Source organism: Cyrtonyx montezumae, unplaced genomic scaffold, assembly GCF_038088225.1.
Source record: "Cyrtonyx montezumae isolate F1298 unplaced genomic scaffold, pur_monq_1.0 scaffold_5, whole genome shotgun sequence".
Taxonomy (NCBI): Eukaryota; Metazoa; Chordata; class Aves; order Galliformes; family Odontophoridae; genus Cyrtonyx; species Cyrtonyx montezumae.
In genome coordinates this window covers 2,421,116-2,438,833 of record NW_027072056.1, presented here as the reverse complement: position 1 = coordinate 2,438,833, position 17,718 = coordinate 2,421,116, and the positions used below count along the sequence as shown (strand labels likewise).

Sequence of the window (17,718 nt, the reverse complement as noted above, 5' to 3'; positions counted from 1 at the left end):
ACCGGAGCTCAGCTCCTGGACCAGCTCCCGCTCTCACCCTGCAGAGGGCTGCTCGTGCTGATGCTGTCTTCCAGGTTTGGCTGGTGGGACCTCTCCCTGCTGGGAGCACCTCGGGATGGTTCTTGTCTGGAGAGCTTGGTTCATCGCTTTAGTATTACTTCCATTCGTGCGTGCTGCCCCCGCGATTGAAAAAGACCGTTTACAAAACATTTTGCATCTTAAGACGCCTGTACTGTAAGAAGGAAGGGTGGAACGGATGTTTTTCTACACCTGTCAGCAGTGACTGCATGTCTGCATCATCGTCCAGCAACCGCTGTTCCTCAGGGGTCTCCCCGCCACTCTGTGGTCCTGTCGGAAGCATAGGGAAGCACACGAATCCCTGTACAGTCTTGGGAAGAAGGTTTTGTGCCTTAAGAATGGGACCTGCTTCCCTCCTATTTATTGTGTTAATTTATACAGTGATTATCATGGAAATGTCTCTTGTATTTTTTTTTTCTTTTTGTACGTAGTTTACTGTTGATCGTTGTAAATAAGTTTTTCTTGTATATAAAGTAAACATGTTTCTGAGCTTCCAGCAAACGTTCTGTTACTGGTGTTGTTGTGTGAGAAGGCTGCAGTGCCCACCTGGTGGGAGCAGCTAATAAACATCCGTGCTGTGACAAGTGGCTTCATGCTGAGTTGCATTGGAAGCACAGAGCTGTTCCCTGGAGAGGAGGAAAATGGTGAATGCCTCTTATTGCTGATCAGTGTAATGCTGGTGTAATTGGTGCGGGGTAAAAAACATCGTGCAGATACAGTGCAGTGATGGAGCACTGGAGCTGCACACGGAGGTGGTGGAGTCTCCTTCTCTGGAGATGTTCAGGTCCCTCCTGGACGCCGAGCTGTGCAACCTGGGCTGGGAGCTGCTCTGGCAGAGGGCTGGACTCAGTGATCTCTATAGGTCCCTTCCAACCCCTACAGTTCTGTGATGCTGTGATTTGTTATTGGCCCTCTGCTGTAGGTGAAAAGGTGTTTTAATGACAGCTGCTCAGCCTGGTCTTAGCTCTGCTGTCTGCAGAAGCAGAGCAGGAGGGGAAGGCACTCTGAGATGAGGCCCTGTGTCTGAATGCTGGTTACTCCATCCTCTTTTGTGTCATTAGGAGTGAGCAACGGGAATGCCCCCTTGGTGTGGCTGCTTCTCTGATGCAGGTTGTTCATTTTGGCCCTCTTGCTCCCTGCATAGATGAGGAAGCACTCTGCCCTGCTCCATGTGTCAGTGCAGTGCTGCCAGGCCTGCTGCTCAGTGCTGCCAGCCCCTTGGTTCAATTACAGCCATCAAATGGAGCTCGGGAAGGTGGGATGGGTTGGGAGTGGGGTTTGCATGCTCTTTAAGTACTGATAAGGTTTCTGGTTTAAAATATTATCTCCTGTTTTTTCCCTTCTTGCTCTGTGATGGCATACATTTGTTTTTTTCTGCTCCTGCTGACCAGGCAGCACAGAATCCAGCAGGTTCGGAAGCAGCCCTGTCCTTCCTTGCCTGTAGAGCATCTCCAGGACCATAAGAATATCTGAGCAGAGCTTCAGTGTACCCAGCTGCAGTTTGGATGCCACGAGTCCCAAATGGATGAAACGGGTGGGAAAAAAAACGGATTTGGAAAGGCAGAGAGGACAACTGTTTCACTTTTCCCTTACGTGCAGGTAAAGTGTCCAGCTCCCCCTGAGCACTGTTTGCTTAATGACTAAAGGGAAAGCACTTCATGTCACTCTAAAAAGTAAATAGGTGAAGTTATGGATTAACCCAAGCTCCAGCAGAGCTCATGGCGGAAGAATAAATCACGCTGATTCACACTGAGTAAAGCAGTAAGTGCTTCAGAGATAGCGTATCGCTCAGGGTTTCAAAGAACAGCTTAATTTAATTAAGCATAAGGCTTGCCCTAGGTGTCTGATGGCAAGGGGAGGTGCTGGGGCTGATGAGGAATGGTCTGGGCAAGCTGCTGGTGGGATGAAGGGATCTGGGAGCAGGCTGGGGGGCTCTGGCAAACCACATTGGAGCTGTCATCAGAGAGAAAGCACAGAACTGTGTGAGGGAGCTGCTGTGTGAAATACAAGTGAGCAAACCTGAGCTGCCTGAGCAGACCCAGCCTCCAGCATGGGGCCGTGCTGCAGCTCAGCAGCATGCTCCCCTTCGCGCCCGCTGTTCTTCCTAGGGGACTCGTGCTGCAGCATGTGGAAGCTCCTCACCCTCGGGGTGCTGCTGGCTGCCTGCTGCTCACCAGCGTGCTGTACCTCAAGTAAGTGTGCCCTCACCCCGTTCCACTCACTGTGAGCGTGTTTCCTGCTCCCTGTCAGCTGCTGCTCTTCGGGCAGCTCTTCCCTGCTTGGACGTGCACATTTTTGCTTCCAGTATTCTACAGCTACAAGGATGCGAACCAAGTCCTGAAAATCCAGAAGCGGGCCAACTCGTTCCTGGAGGAGCTGAAACCAGGCTCCCTGGAACGTGAGTGCAAAGAAGAGATGTGTGACTTCGAGGAGGCCAGCGAGATATTTGAAACCAAAGAAGCCACAGTAAGTTGTTTCTGTAAGCAGAAATGTAGGACTAGACCAAGATTTGGCTTTTTTAGATCGTTGTAAGTATTGTAGTCTGGGGCGTAGGAGGTTTGCTGCCAGCACTCCTGGCCCTTAAGGTAGGGGTTCTGAATGTCATGTGTTGCAGTGATGGCTGGGTTAGTGCTGCTGGTTGGGCTGTGGCACTTGGCTGTTCACACGTGTCCCACCAGACCCAATGTTGAGCTTTGCATCCCAGCCAGGCAATCCCAATCCCTGCTTGAGCTCGCTGCCAGTTCTTGCTACCACTGTAATTTTGTCACTCTGTAAGTCTCCAGTCTCCCATCTGTGCCAGACAAACATTTCTCATGTCACTAGCTCCTCCCCTCTTCTCCCAGCCCCGTATCTTTCAATGGACATTGTTGTAAACATCGCTGTTTGCTGCCTCTTTCCACACCCAGTCAGTATGAGTTGTTCAGCTTTTTGCTTTTTAGGTGTTTTTTTTTTCTCATAGTCTTACTGTTGCATTACAAAGAGTGGGCTTGCTATTTAGGATGAAGCAGTCCTTGCCATCCCTCAGGCCCCAGTCTTCTTACAGCCTCCACAATGCCTATGCTTTTGTCTCCTAACTGGGCACAAATGTAGTTTTGCACTGAGCAACATGAGTGACTTGCCAGGCAGAAAGCAACCAGGAAACAGAATCTGGGGGATACTGGGGGTAGTGGTGCAGTGGGGCTGCAAGCAGGGCAGGGGAATATGTGCTGGGTAGGGCTGTGGATGCAGTGCATCAGTGTCCAGGGCTGGGCATTTATGTTAACTGTTACTGTGCTGCCAAGAAGGAAGAGATGTAGTCAACTATTGAGTGCTGTGCTGTGTTGGCCAAGACTGTACACTTCCAGTCCCTTGCTTGTGAAATATCTGCTTCTATTCTTAATGTCAACTTTGTTTCTCTACAGCTAGAGTTTTGGAACAAGTATGTAGGTAAGTAAGCTGCTTTCTTAATCTTATGTCTGTTTCTTCAAGGTTAGCTAGTGCTCTGCCTTCCTGCTGCCATGTATCTCTTACTAATGTTTATTTCCATTCTCTGTTAAATGGAGCATGCTAAGTTTGTTTTCCAAGTCCTATCATCTAACCAGCCTCTTAACAATATGCATGTGCATCTGTGCCCATTATCAGTCACCTCCCCACAGCTAGGGCACTGGTCAAGAGTGGTCTCTGCTGCTCTCACCCTGCCTGACGTGGCCCAAGGAGGAGCCCCACTATTGCTCTCCACTCCTGCAGTAACTTGCCTCTACCCTGTCTCCTTCAGGTTTTAGTCTTTCCCTTCTGCCCACTCTGCTCCTACAGCTGTAATTCCGAGCATAAACCATTGCCCTTGTCAGGGCCAGAACCACAGTTATCACCGTGTGGAGGCAGAAGCTGTGCATGGTGCCTGGGGTTTGGGGGATCTGCTTGTTTCACCTTTTCTTCTGAGCTCTGGCTCAGGGACTTAACTGCGTGTTCCAGATGGAGATCAGTGTGCACAGAAGCCTTGCTTCAACGGGACCTGCAAGGACAATATTGGATCCTATTCCTGCATCTGTGACCGAGGCTGGGAGGGAGCTCTGTGCAATTATGGTAATGCTGTCTTTAATCCATGATAAAAAGGAAACCAAAAACATCATTTGTGATGGGGGTCTCTGTGTGTAGGGATCAACAACTCTGCTGTTGCACGGTATGCTTGCTTTCACTACTGATGTGGTTCCTCTGTTGCTTCATAATGCTTTATGGTTTATCTGTGCTCACTGAAGTTTGTGTTGCTGTGGGAGAGGTTTGTAAATCTGAGAAATCTGCTTTTTACAGAAACACTGGAAATGATTCTATAAAGGGTCAGTGACTTTAAAACAGTCAGCGTAAGGGGGTTTTATTGTCTAATTGGTTTGCTGTTGGCTTTTCAATAGAGAGGGAAAAACAATCCACTGAAAATAGCTGATTGTTGTTACTGAGATGATGTCTTCTCTGGAGAAAAGCTGAGTGGTGTATTTAATGATGAGCATCTGTATCTTGTATCATCACCACCTCCCACCATCTGACTCATGCTTGGTGACAGGGTTTTCTGTTCTCCAGTCTGCCTGCCCTGGCAGTAATCTCTGGGTTCCTCATCTCCCCACTGCCTTATTCTGGACTGAGGTCTGTTTGCTGTCTGAAGGGCCCTACTGCCACGAGAGCCCCCAGCTGACATCCCAGGCCTGCTGTCTGGCGTTCATCACTTGAATCAGGATGCCATTTTGCCACTTCCTGTGACTCTTCTGCTTTCCTGCTTGTCCTGTCTGTCTCGTTCCCTTTTTCCCAGAGGTCAAATACAATAACTGTTCTCTGGATAATGGAGGATGTCAGCATTTCTGCAAGGAAGACCCTGCCAAGCAGTGCCGCTACTGCAGCTGTGCATCTGGCTATCAGCTGATGAACGACCATAACATGTGCACGCCTGTGGGTAAGAGGAGGATCTTCATGGGAGATTTCACAGAGGATTATTTCAACACGAAATCAGGGGCCATTAGGGGAAAAATGCTTGCAGTGCACTTGGTACTAATTTTCAGAACGTCCCATTTCATGCAGTGTAATTCTGTGCCTGTGTTTCCCAAAACCTTTGTGCCCACTAACAACCTAACCTGTGCCTGTGTTTGCACAGGGAATCAGGAAACTGTCTCCTCTACAGGCATTGAGGGACCTCCCTGAAGCCCACTGGATAGTACTGCCTAGGTTAGAGGCAGAGGGGATGCTTTAAGAGGTGTTGTGTTGGGTGAGCTGCTCTGTGCGAGTTCATTTCTCTGCATTTTCTCTAGTGGAGTTCCCCTGTGGACGAGTGAAAATGGACTACACTGAAGGCAAAGCAGAGTTCAATATTCGGCTCATTGGGGGACATTCAGGAGGAAGGGGCTTTAGCCCTTGGCAGGTAAGGAGTAAAGAGGCTTTCACAAAAGGTGGTTCAGACCATTCTGAACAGCTCTGCCTGCTCCAGAAAGACTGCTCTGTTAATGGTCATGGCATCATGTCATGCTGAGATCCCCTTAGCTCAGCGCCTTCAAAAGCAACACGAAAGGTGGAGTAACAGGGAGAAATACCTTAGGACTCTCGACCTTGTCATTGTTGACAAGATTCTTCTACTTTGCCAGCAATGTAGAGAGAGGATAGTGGCATTTATTGCTGTGTTGCTCCATGCTAGGGAATGCCATTAATCGTCTCGTAGCTCTCTCCAGCCCTTGTAGCTGTGTTGTTGTGGGAGTTGGAGGCAATCTCCCCTTTTTCTGCAGAAATCTTTTCCTCTAAGCCTTGTCATCAGATGTGATCAGCCAAACATGTGATAGCTTTACAGAGCAGGCTGGGATGTCACAGAGGAAGAGGAGACCTCACAGCATGTCACAGAAGTAGTGAATGTATCATCATGGCCCTCCTGTCTCTGCTATTAAAGGCCCGTTTGTGCCATCATAGGAGAGTTGCAGGCTGAGAGAACAACATGGCAGGTGCTCTGATGTTCTACAGAAACCTCACTCGTCGTGCTTTTGCCCTGCTGTAGAGCATGGGCTTCAACCACAAAGAAAAACAATATCTTGTGAGCCGTGCTTCCTGCAGTGTCAGACCTCTCTGATCCTTTGTTTCAGGTTATGCTGCAAACTGTGAAGGGGAAATTTCTGTGTGGGGGCGTTCTCATCCATCCATCTTGGGTCCTAACAGCCGCACACTGCGTTGAGGCAGGAGAGATTCTCATAGTAAGACTTGGTATGGAAAAGATCCATCCCTTTTATTTTCTGTCTTTTTTTTTTTGAGCACTTCTTTTATAAATTCCCATTTTCGTCACCTCAGGAGAAAAAGTGGCAGGTTATAAAGGCAGAAGTCCCTCTGGATGTAGGAGTGGGTTGGCCTAGCATACACCAAATTAGTAAAACTGATTTCATTTGAGCCTGTGTTGACTTATTGAGCTGATGTCTTTGGAACACTGCTGATCGTGAAGTAGAGAGACTTAAAAGTCACTTTTGGGAAATCTCTTCTGCTTGTGCTTTTCTGTTGATGAAGTATTCAAGGTTGTCCTAATACTGGGAGGGAAAGAAGTTCCCCTTACAAGATGCAAAGCCTTGAGCTGGAGAGGAGAGTGTCACAGTGCCTCTTCCTACCTCTTGATGCACTTCAACAGAATTACTTGAGAGAGTTTTGGTAGGAAAGGAGAAAAGTGCTGCAGAACTACAGCACCGTGTTACAGACACTGCTGCTCTTAAGCATGAAGAAAGCCATGCAGAATGCAGTACTGCTTCTCAGTTAACAGACAAAAATAATCGGAGTTCCATTCACATTTAAGTTGATTTTTTTTTAATTACTGTTTCCTGTGTACCACTGTTGATATCAGAGACATGGCAGATAACTGCTTCCTTTCTCCTGTAGTGAAGAGATGGGTTGTTCCCAGTAACTGTGGGAAGCCTTGGGAGTGTGCTGTCTGCGTGCATGTTTCACAGTATGCACAGATGCGCAAACATTTGAGACCCAGGACAGTAGGACACATATGGGCAGATGTGTTTATGTCAGTCATTCATTGTTCAGCATTCAGGGTGAATGGAGAAATAATATCCCCTTGGGTCCTTCTAGTGCCAGAATATCCACTTTTTTTCCACAGAGAGACATCAAAATTGAAATTAATGTCTAGCTTTGAAATTCTCATACAGACTGCACATCTCCAAACACTTCCAGTTTCTACTAAGTTATTTTCTTCCCTGTAAAGTGATTGCTTCACATACATATATTCAGTTATAGTGAGTCCCAAGAAGCAAAAACCTGTGGCTTGGTAAAGAACCTTGGAATGTTTTAGGGAAAAACAGCCATCAGATTTGGTGTTTGAATCATAGAGTCACGGAGTGCTTTGGGTTGGAAGGGACCTTTAAGATCATCGAGTTCCAACAAGAAGTGCTAGATGTAGCTTTGATGTTACTCAAAGGTGATTAATAAGTGGGAAAATCAGAGCAGCTGAGGTTGTAGAATACCTTCAAGATCACCTTGTCCAACTGACAAGCCATCACACGCCGTGTCCCGATGTGCCACGCCTGCCCTTTAACTGGGGAAAGTATTGAGGCTGCGATGAAGATGGATTTTTTTGGCTTAAATGAAACATTGTTCTTCTGGCCTTGTCCTGTTGCACCTTCTGCTCACCGCCTGTAAGAACAGGTCTGGAGGGAAGGCTCGCTTCTGGGTTTGCGCTCATGATCTTGGAGCTGGATTCGTTCATGTCTGAAGTGGAAAGTTAGATGTCAGAGCAGATATTTGGAAGATGGGTGTGAGAGCATCCCAAACCTCCTTCCTGGGGCACTTGTTTCTGCATCTAAAGCAGAGTTGTGTCTGTGAGGATGAGTAGATCCCTGCCCCTTACCCTTGGAGGCCTGCCAGGCAGCTGCAGAGTGGGAGAATGGAGTAAGGAGGTGTGCTCCCAGGGTGCTGCCACCACAAGGAGAAGTCATGATGGAAGAAAAACAATTGTTCTGTGAGTGATGGCTTGGTGGTACCGCGCGATCCCTCGAGTGGGTTCAGCAGTCTGAGCTGCCTACTGAGGCCACGTATGTATTGCCCACTGGCTGCCTGCAAAGGAGCAAGAGGAGAGTCTGAGAAATAATGGGCCTAGAGGTCCAAGATGCAAAGCTGGACTTCATGGGTTCTTTTGAGAATCTATTTCTGGAGCTGCTCTGCATCATAAAGTCCCCATTCATAGGAACAAACTCATACAGGAAAAAGAAAGGAAGGAAACACCAGCAGCAGTACCCCACTGATGGGCTCAAGCACAGCAAGTGACCTTGGTAATGCAAAGTCAGAGGAACTTTAAGGTTTTGTTAGGGAGGATTCAAATAAGACAGAGGGAACTGGAAAGTTAATTGGAACAGGGGCAAACTGGAAGGATGGTGGTGGTGGAGCATGCATTTGAAGAGGTGGTGATGAAGAGCAACTTCCAGCTCAGCTGTTGAGGGACTGAGATGGAGAGCACGCTTGATTCTGCAAAATGAACGGATTCCCAAAAGAGAAGGATTTTTATTGAAGTACATACTGAAATGGACATTGAAAATAAGTGATAACACAGAAATGCAGCTCTTTTGTGGCTACTTCCTCACATCCTATCAGATGTCTGTCTTCTTTTCCCTTGCATCACATGCCTTGTTCTTCCCTTTCTGGCCTCTTTCAGCTCAGTTTCCTACTTAATTCTGCATAACCGCTCGGCCCATAACGTGGCCACAGTCATGCAGTGCAAATTAAATCAGAGGAGTCCTAAGTGGTCAAAGAATCCTTAAGATACAGGGGCACAGTTTTAGAAAGGGGTGGTGTGATCAAGTAGTCACGTTTTACCCTTTAAAACCTGACATTCAGACAGTCAGGCATGGGTGATACCCTTGTATGTGTCAGCTTCCTTTGCTGCTGACACGAAGATGTGTCCAGTAGCACAAGTGCACTACAGCAGGAAGGCAGCAGGGCAGTGCAGAGGCAGTGTCATCTTCTCAGCTGATGAGCACAGCTCAGTTGGTACAGCACGCGTTCACCACGTGGGCAGATGTGGAAAGTTTAGTTTGTCCCTCGAGTAGAGCACTGTTTGCCTTTGGTGTAATGCAGGTGCTTTGGTGAGCGAGGTGAGGAGGGCTCCCTTGGGAGGCCCAGGAGCACCTCACATCATCTTGTTTGCTCCACCAGGTAAATACCACCGTCTCCGTACTGAGGCCAGTGAGCAAACCATTCGGGTCGATAAATACGTGCGCCATGACAATTACAGCAAGCTGACCTCCGACAACGACATAGCCATGCTGCACTTGGCTGAGCCCGTCATGTACAACAAATACATGCTGCCCATCTGCCTGCCCACCCGGGACCTGGCAGAGCATGAGCTGACGACCAGAGGCAGGCAGATGCTGGTGACTGGCTGGGGCAGCACAAGCGACGAAATGAGGAATTACTCTGCTCTCCTCAGCTACATCGAAATCCCCATTGTTCCCAAGAACGAGTGTGCCCAAGTGATGACCAACATGATCTCTGACAACATGCTGTGTGCGGGGAGCTTAGGAGACAGGAAGGATTCCTGCAGTGGGGACAGTGGGGGCCCTCTGGCCACTAAATATAAGGATACTTGGTTTCTGGTAGGACTGGTGAGCTGGGGAGAGGGCTGTGGTAGAAAGGAGAAATTTGGAGTCTACACCAAAGTTAGTCAGTACCTGGAATGGATCCAGCACCACATAAATAAGATGTCAGGCTCTTGGAGGGGTTGATTCTGATGCTTTGAGCCTGGAATACTGTGGCTGCGTGCTCTGCGTGTGACGGTATGCAGTGCAATGTGCTGTCACAGCTACAATATTAAACGCTGAGTATCTCTTAACCTCATGTGGTACTTTCTCTGAGTTCTGTTGCTTATATGTGGCGTGCTCCTACTTAGGCCTTACAGGCAAGAGCTGGCACCCTGTTACACTGAGGGGCTGCACAGCGTTGTAATAAGAGTGGCCCGTGGTCCAACTGCCTGCTGTGCATACAGTCACTGACCATGGGGGTGGTGGGGAGAATGACAGAGAGGTCTACTGAGGAAAAAAAAAAGGTTTAAAGTTGAATACTTAATCATCTTGTTCTGTCGTTTCAGCTTTCACACATCAGCTGCAGTGATTATGGTGGTTTGCTCTGTGCTTGTGTAGTTTTACTTCCAACAAAATGCAGTGTCCATAACCTCATCTCACAGTGAAGTTGAGTACAATCCAGTTGATGCTTGTTTTTGATGTTGGCATGTAAAGCTGCTAAATGTAATCAGTCTTGCAGAGAAAAGGGGAAACCAACAGTTCTGTAGTGATGCAGGCTTCCAGTATCTCCACTGGGATTAGGACCCTTGTTTGGATCAGTGAGGAACACGGGTTTGCTCTTGTGATTAGATTCTTAAATGAAAAAGCAACCCAATTGTATTTGAATTTGTAGGAAGATTACTATAATAATACCCCTTAGGTGTGTAGACTTAGTCTGGTTGACTTATGAGCTGCTTACATTTACTAAGCAAGCAGAGAAGTCGATTCATGCATACAAGAGACAACAAGCCTCATGCTGGAGGTGAGCTGAAACCAAAGAGTACCTCAGCCACTGGTCTCTGTCCCACTCGCATTCTGTTTTCCCCTCCCCTTTTTTAATTTGGAATGAATGTAGGGATTGACAGATGTTAAAGAATTACATCTCCTTGAGCAGCAGCCTCCGACACGAGGCCTGAGCCACAGATCCAATAAGCCTGACGTAGCTACGAGTTGGATTACAAGAAAAAAGCGGTGATATGTTCAAAGCCACTGAAACTGGGCTCTAACTCAAGGCAGCACTCATGATGTCAGTGAGCAGCTTTGGTTGTCAGCAGGCAGTTTGCCTGCCTGCAGGTGACTGCAGTGCGTCCTCCTGCACGCTCACAGCTTTGCGTATTTCAAAAGATATTTGCAGAGCAGCTTTGTGTATTTTCCAGGTTGAGTTATGTCACCAACTGAAAGCAAACGGGCTTCCAGAAAGCTCCTCTAAAAAGTTCCAGACTCTGAAGAAAGCTGCTGCAAAGAGGTGACTTTATCACTGGAGGATGCTGTTAATTGTTCTTAAATACCCGCATGTGTGCAGGAACAGGGAATTTTCTTTTGATTTTGGACTGACAGTGGGTTTCAGGGAATCCAGGAGGTTGTCTTGTCCTCTGTCAATATTTGTGGCTGGTTAATGATCAACCTCTTGACCTCACGGTGGTTCCTGGTGTGCATCCAAATCTCTCTCCTGTCTCCCCTAAAAATAAAAGAAAAAAAAAAGTGAGTATAAATGCATGTTTGTGTGCAGAAGTGAATGCATTCTGGATCCTGAAGATGACACAGCTAGCGAAGAGGTACGTGCTGTCAGAGCCCTGTAATCTATGTAGCCTGCAAAGGTAACAGGAGGACGTTCTTACAGCCAGGTATGTGGTGCATGGTTTCCTAATCGGGGTTTGCAGATGCAGTCTTACTGGGCAGAGCCCTCAGTCGTTGCAGACCACGGGCTGCTGTGGAGCTCAGACCTCACTTGGCGGTGCAGGCAGTGCTGTGGCTGGGAGTGCTGCTCAGGGTGGGCCTGGGCCATGCCTGCTGCCTCATCACAGCTCCTCTGTCACTTCTGTGGGCTTTGGATCAGACCCTGTGCCACTTTCTGGGCGAGGTCCAGCTGCGCACGTCAGCATGCAGACTGTGCAGGGTTGGCATTACTCGGAGAAGCAGTGGAAATCGCATCAAAATGAACTCAGCAGGATTTGCTCTTTTCCCTTCTCTCACCTTCTTGCTTCTACTCCCTTTTGTCACTGTTTTGTTTGCAGTCTGTCTGCCCGTCCCTGGTCCTGAGGCAGTACACCCACCTCATTCACCTTTTCCCTCTGAAGGGAAGTCGGAGTTCCCCGAATGCTCTCTGGGATGGAGGGCAGCTCCTTGCTGGTCGTGTTCATCCTCCTGCTGTGCTCCATCAACAGCAGCTGTCCGTATTCATACTCAGGTGGGTACTTCTAATTGCATTTTTAACCCACTTTTTAACTTGTGAGAATCTCAGCACGCCGTCCTGCAGGTTCATGAAGCACTTCCTGAAGAGCACAAGAGGAAAATGAGCGCGTGGTTGTGTTTCCAGGAGACATCACCTGTCTGTAACTTCCTTCTTGGACCGATGTTCTGCTTTTCCTGTACTGTCTTGTGACATAGAAACCAAAATTTGAATTGTGATTTGCAGGGGATTTGAAGGATGAAATCAACGGTTCGATTTTGTTTTTTCTAGTGTTCATGAGAAAAGATGCAGCGCACGAGGTGCTGAGGGTCCATAAACGTGCCAACTACTTTCTTGAAGAGATTCGCCCAGGGAACTTGGAGAGAGAATGCAATGAGGAGAAGTGCTCCTTTGAGGAGGCAAAGGAGATCTTCCATTCGCAGGAGAAAACGGTGAAGTGGTGAACAGTGAGCTGGAAGGACCTGTCCTGGTGGGAATTCCCACCAACAGATCAACCGAACGCTAACTTCAGTTGACTCAGTGATAGGAAATAATATTCTGTCCGTTATATTTTCCTGTTTAATTCCAGATCCCAACTCCTTAGCTAGCTATAAGAGCACAAAGCAGGCTAACGAGCAGGGGGAAGCTTGGTTCAGGTGGAAGGTGAGCAGGAAAAGGACTGTCTGCTCGTGATGAACTTGCTGTGTGGGTGTCCTCATTCCAACATCATGGTGCCCTGTGCTGGGATTACATTGCCCTCTTGCCTTAACCTTGTACAGAACAGATAGCTGTAGTATTTACAAGAATGGCATGAATTGCTTCACTCTTGCCATCCCCAGGTGAGCGGTGTGTTTACCTGTGTCTGCTGGGAGTTGGCTTAAAGGATTTCACAGATTGCAGCACCCAGCTTCAGGCATCAGTCTGCAGGAGGATCCTGAACGCTGCGATGAGCCCGGGCTGCTTTCTAATCTTAGGGAGAGGCAGGTGCCTCTCAGCAGGGCCTCCAAAGAGCTGTGTGCTGGAAATGCAGCTGTACAGCAGCTGCTGCATCCAGAACTTATTTTTGTGAGCACCTCAGCCCAGCTCTGGCCTTTGCTGAGGGCACCTGCTCAACCTTGCTCAGCTCAGCACACAGGAGAGGAGCACTGGGCTGGGATGAGGGGCTGTGGGCATTCTGCTGGGGACCTTTCTGCTGGAGCAGGAGTTTGAACTGCAGTTTCAAGTAGAGGTGCCTGATTTCTCTCTACACTGAGTTACTTTGATGATGTCTACTTAGCAGGCAGTGCTGTGCAGCAGAAATGGCTCTTCAGAGTGAAGCGAGCAGTTGGTGCCAAGGACCTTGCATGGGCACGTTTGGGGTAGGAAGTAGCACAGGCCTGGCACTGTCTGGAGTGCGAGGCTTTCAGTTTCATCCCAGCACAGTCCAGTTGATGCACTCTGGTCCCAAATTGAGGTGTGTGGTGATAACCAGGAGGATTTCATGGTCCCAATCAAACAGTTGCTTTATATGCGAACAGAAGTTTGTTTTCTGAATGCCTAGGAACCAGCACGGCCACTCAGTGACTGTTATTTTCTTTTGTGATTTCTTGCAGATGGAGTTTTGGTTCAATTACAAAGGTAAGTAAGTAAAACGAGATTTAAGCAATGATTATTTCTTGTGTTCCTCCAGGGTGCATAGGATTGTGTGGAAATTTGATCAGTTCCCTGGAATGACAGTATGCCTGTTTGTTCTTAGGCTTAAATCCGTGTACTACAAATCCTTGCAAGAACGGTGGAGTTTGCAAAATAAGGCACTACAATTACTTTTGTATCTGCCCCCCGAAATTTGGAGGAGATAACTGTGAAAAAGGTGAGTACAGGAACACACACGTGGACATTTGTGGTGAAGGGTTAAGGCTGATTTGTTCCCTGGCACTTGAGCTTCCCTTGCACAGGCCTCTCACTGGGGTTCTCAATGCTGACTTCACGTGTCCAATACAGGCCCAGTCACTTGTTTAAGGCTGACCCATTAAAATGGTGTTTTCATATGTGACACACTGGGGAAAGCACATGGCCATCTCCTCTCCTCCCAATTCCTCTCTTGCTGCCTTTCTTCATCCCTTCCCACATTCCCTCCTTCTTCCCTTCCCCCTTCACTCTCTCCCATCTTCCCTGCCTCTTCCCCTTTCTGTCCTGCCCTTCACTCTCTCCCTCCCTTCCCACCTCAGTTATTCCATCCCTCTCTTCCCTTTTCCCCCTCCTTCCTGCATTTCAGTTCCTTCATTTGTTCCTCTCCCTTCTTTCCCATCCTCCATTCTTTCCTCTCTCCCTAGCTCCCTTCCCTCCCTCCATCATTCCCCCTTTCCATTCCTCCCCTTTTCTCCTGTCCTCATCTTCTCCCTCCCATCTTTCTGTTTTCCTTTCTTCCTTCCTCGTTTCCACCCTCCCTGGTTCCCTGCTTTGCTTCCTCCGATCACAACACACCCCCCCTCAACTCTTCTTCCCACCCTACCTCCATTCCCTCTCCTTTTATGATTTCCTTCACTCCTCCCTTTACCCTTCTCTCCCTGCCTTCCTGCCTTCATCCCACCCTTCCCTTCAGCCTTCATCTCTTCATCTCTGCCTTCCTTGTGTCCTTCCCTCTCTCACACTTTCCCTCACACTTCCTCTCCCCTTCATCTTCTCCTTCCCTGCTCCCTCCCTGCCTTCCTTTCTCACTCATTCCCACCGTCACACCCCTCCCTCCTCCTTCCATCCCCTTTCTGCCCACCCCTCCTTCAGTCCACAGTTCCCCTCCTTTCCTCCCCTCTCTCCCTCTCACATACCCCCTCTCCTCCGCAGTACCTCTGGGGCCCTGCTCAGCTCTAACCCCACACTGTGCTTCCACTGCAGAGAAGTTGGAGTGCTGGTACAAGAACGGCGGCTGCTGGCAGTACTGCTGGGACAGCAGCTCCTTCCAGGTGCAGTGCTCCTGTGCCAAGGACTACACCCTGCACGAGGACGGGAAGCAGTGCGTGCAGGCAGGTACGGTGCAAGCAGCCACGGGGTTACAGAGCTGCTCCTCAGCTGCTCCTCAGCTGCCCAGGTTGCTCCTGGGATCCCACAGATCCTTGCATCTCCTGGCACTGCATCAAGCACCCCGCTGCTCACAGCCTTCTTCCCCCTTTGCTCCCCCAGCCCCGTTTCCATGTGGGCTGATCAGAGCCCGGCGTGCTCTGGAGGAGGCGCGGCACGAGGCGGCCACGTGGAACAGGAGTGTGGCCCATGCACTTCAACAGGTCCAGGTGCAACAGAGTGCTGCTGGGGAAGAGGAAACTGTAAAGGGGGCAAGCGAGCAAAGCACAACCACGGAGGATGATGCTGGGCTGGAAGGTGAGGGCCCCGGGCAGCAGCCTGCAGAGGGAGCGGCCTGGCAGAATGAGACAGCAGCAGCTGCTGCCACGCAGGAGGAAGGGATGAACAGTTCTGGGCAGAGCAGAACAGGAGCAGTTCAACACGTGCACGGTGGTCTCCATGAGAATGACAATGCAGACGTTTCAGCCACACCTCAGTACCCCCAGGGGAACGGCAGCGCTCCCACAGAGCACACTGACCCCAGGATAACTGGAGGAACTTTGTGTCATCGGGGACAGTGCCCGTGGCAGGTAATGTGTGCACCCGCTTTCTCAGCTCCAGCAGCCAGCTCTGTCATTCACATCGTGCTTGATGCCTTGGGCAATGCCTGATGGTATTTTTAGTTTCCTTCTCCCAAGCTTTTCATACAGAGGATCCAAACTGGAGGCAAACTGGCAAACAGGGAAATCCCCTGCCCCTTGTTTTCTTTCCTTTTCCAGCCTCTTGCAAACACTTTCCTAAGACCATTTGTGGGTAGTCTGCTCCTTTGCAGTGCTGTGTTCGAGCACTACTGCCCAGAATGAGAAGCACGACTACTCCATAGGATAGGGAGAAGGAAGCCACTCCATAGCACGTGACACTGCCGTGCTCACGTGACTCAGGGAAGAGATGAGAGCGGTGCTGTTCTCACACAGGTTTTGATCCGTGACAGCAGAGGTATTGGTTTCTGCGGTGGGAGTCTCATCAACAGCCGCTGGGTGGTCACAGCCGCTCACTGCCTCGATCTTGTCAGGCCTCACCACGTCACCATAGGTGAGTACAGGTCAGCACTGTGTGCTGCTACCTGGAGTGTCCGTGTTGTGCTGCACCACCAGGCGTGGCTGAGGAGGGAGCAGCCGCATCCAGCCTGACCTGGAGCTGCAAAACTCCACGTGTTCCTTGGCAGCAGTTAAGAGTAAAGATGCAGCAGCCGCTCCCACTTCCAGCAGGAAAGCCTCTCAGAAAGAAGCATTCCTGGAGCTGGTCTACCCTCTATTCAGATCTGTTTCTGAGAGCTGCCCCCCTCTCCGTGCCTGGCAACAGCACCGGGTGTGCTGCAGCCTTGTGCTCCAGCCCTCAAGAGGGGCAGCAGCAGGAGCAGAAGACAGGTCGCTGGCACGAAGCAGCACGGCAGCGTTAAGTCCACCTCACTGCTGCTCGCTGTGGTTACAGGAGACTTCGACAAGTACCAGCGAGAACTGAAGGAGCAGAAGATCGGCGTGGAGCGGAGCTGGACGCATCCCCACTACGACTCCAACAACTACAACGGCGACATTGCCTTGCTCTACTTGAGCAGCGAGGTGGTCTTCAACGAGTACGCCGTCCCCATCTGCCTGCCCAGCCCCCAGCTGGCAGCACTGCTGGCCGAGGAGGGCCGGGTGGGGACGGTGAGCGGCTGGGGGGCCACGCACAGCCACGGCTCCACGCTGCGCTTCCTCATGCGGGTGCGGCTGCCCATCGTCAGCATGGACGTGTGCCAGCACTCCACGGCCAGGCTGGTCACAGACAGCATGTTCTGTGCTGGCTACGGCACGGAGGCTGCCGACGCCTGCAGGGGGGACAGCGGGGGCCCTTTCGCAGCCCCGTTCCACAACACGTGGTTCCTGCTGGGCGTTGTCAGCTGGGGGGACGGCTGCGCCGAGAGGGGCAAATACGGCGTGTACACCAGAGTGTCCAACTACATCCCCTGGATCAAAGAGACCGTCGAAAGCGTGGCAGGTTGGGAAAGGTTTGCCATTGATTTTGCTTAATAGCGGCCTTAAAACTAGGAGGCATCCTTTTATCGTGGCGTTTCAACCCGGGGTGCTGTGCAGGTCCTGTCTCCGCTGCTACGAGGCCGGGTCCTGAGAGGAATGCTGAGCCTCCATTTACCAGAATTTGTTGATTCTTAAGTAAATTTGACAAAGCAAAAAGCACATAGCTAATAAAGAACGATTCACTTCCTGAAACACAAACGCTTTGTGGTACAAAAAGTTGCTGAGTGGGGTCCTGTACCGTGAGCTGTCTGGGACAGAGACCGTACAAGTGCGGCTACAGCACAGTACCATAACTACAGTAAAAAGTTCGGGGGGGCTACGGGGGGAGGGCTGGGAAAGCAGCACTGTGCCCCTAATGCAGCAACAGGAACCTCCTTCCTGCTGCTAAAATGAACCTCTCTCTGCAAGTCACCAGTGGGCTACACAGCAACACGTGCTTCTATCCAAACCCAGCAGCCAAGCTCCACCCAGGCAGAGCCAAGAGCTGAACAAAGCCCAGCACACCGTGCCCAGCCACCTCGAGAGCCTTCCCCCAGCAGTCTGACTGTAAAAGTGATCCATGCTGCTGTGCTTCACGGGAAGGCCCTCAGCCGCAGCCCCT

The 17,718-nt window shown here is 49.9% G+C and overlaps 2 protein-coding genes across 4 annotated transcripts; both read left to right on the top strand.

Moving 5' to 3' along the window:
- The first annotated feature begins 1,622 nt into the window (after positions 1-1,622).
- LOC136056014 (vitamin K-dependent protein C-like) lies at positions 1,623-9,966 on the top strand. 3 transcript variants are annotated; one of them, XM_065747951.1, is made up of 9 exons: positions 1,624-1,839; positions 2,187-2,270; positions 2,384-2,544; positions 3,480-3,504; positions 4,030-4,140; positions 4,856-4,996; positions 5,349-5,458; positions 6,165-6,282; positions 9,217-9,964. In XM_065747951.1, the coding sequence occupies exons 2-9, from the start codon at positions 2,204-2,206 to the stop codon at positions 9,783-9,785; spliced, it is 1,302 nt and encodes a 433-aa protein (XP_065604023.1). In that variant the 5' UTR covers positions 1,624-1,839; positions 2,187-2,203; the 3' UTR covers positions 9,786-9,964. The 3 variants fall into 3 exon arrangements, with proteins under 3 accessions (XP_065604022.1, XP_065604023.1, XP_065604024.1); XM_065747952.1 differs by having other exon boundaries at positions 1,624-2,087; XM_065747950.1 differs by having other exon boundaries at positions 1,623-2,270; positions 9,217-9,966.
- Positions 9,967-10,776: 810 nt separating this feature from the next.
- Positions 10,777-17,111, top strand: LOC136056121 (coagulation factor VII-like). Its single transcript, XM_065748134.1, has 9 exons — positions 10,777-11,395; positions 11,918-12,027; positions 12,301-12,461; positions 13,602-13,626; positions 13,745-13,858; positions 14,881-15,012; positions 15,166-15,632; positions 16,017-16,134; positions 16,534-17,111. Exons 1-9 carry the CDS (start codon positions 11,376-11,378, stop codon positions 17,109-17,111), a joined length of 1,725 nt encoding a protein of 574 aa, XP_065604206.1. The 5' UTR covers positions 10,777-11,375.
- The last annotated feature ends 607 nt before the right edge of the window (positions 17,112-17,718 follow it).

Bases quoted from the DNA above. Each gene is read 5' to 3' on its own strand.
- LOC136056014 (XM_065747950.1), top strand. From the start codon at position 2,129: ATGGGGCCGTGCTGCAGCTCAGCAGCATGCTCCCCTTCGCGCCCGCTG. The intron at 2,545-3,479 runs GTAAGTTGTTTC...GTTTCTCTACAG, and splicing joins TTGAAACCAAAGAAGCCACA to CTAGAGTTTTGGAACAAGTA. The intron at 4,141-4,855 runs GTAATGCTGTCT...CCTTTTTCCCAG, and splicing joins GGGAGCTCTGTGCAATTATG to AGGTCAAATACAATAACTGT.
- LOC136056121 (XM_065748134.1), top strand. From the start codon at position 11,376: ATGACACAGCTAGCGAAGAG. The intron at 13,627-13,744 runs GTAAGTAAGTAA...GTTTGTTCTTAG, and splicing joins GTTTTGGTTCAATTACAAAG to GCTTAAATCCGTGTACTACA. The intron at 16,135-16,533 runs GTGAGTACAGGT...CTGTGGTTACAG, and splicing joins GCCTCACCACGTCACCATAG to GAGACTTCGACAAGTACCAG.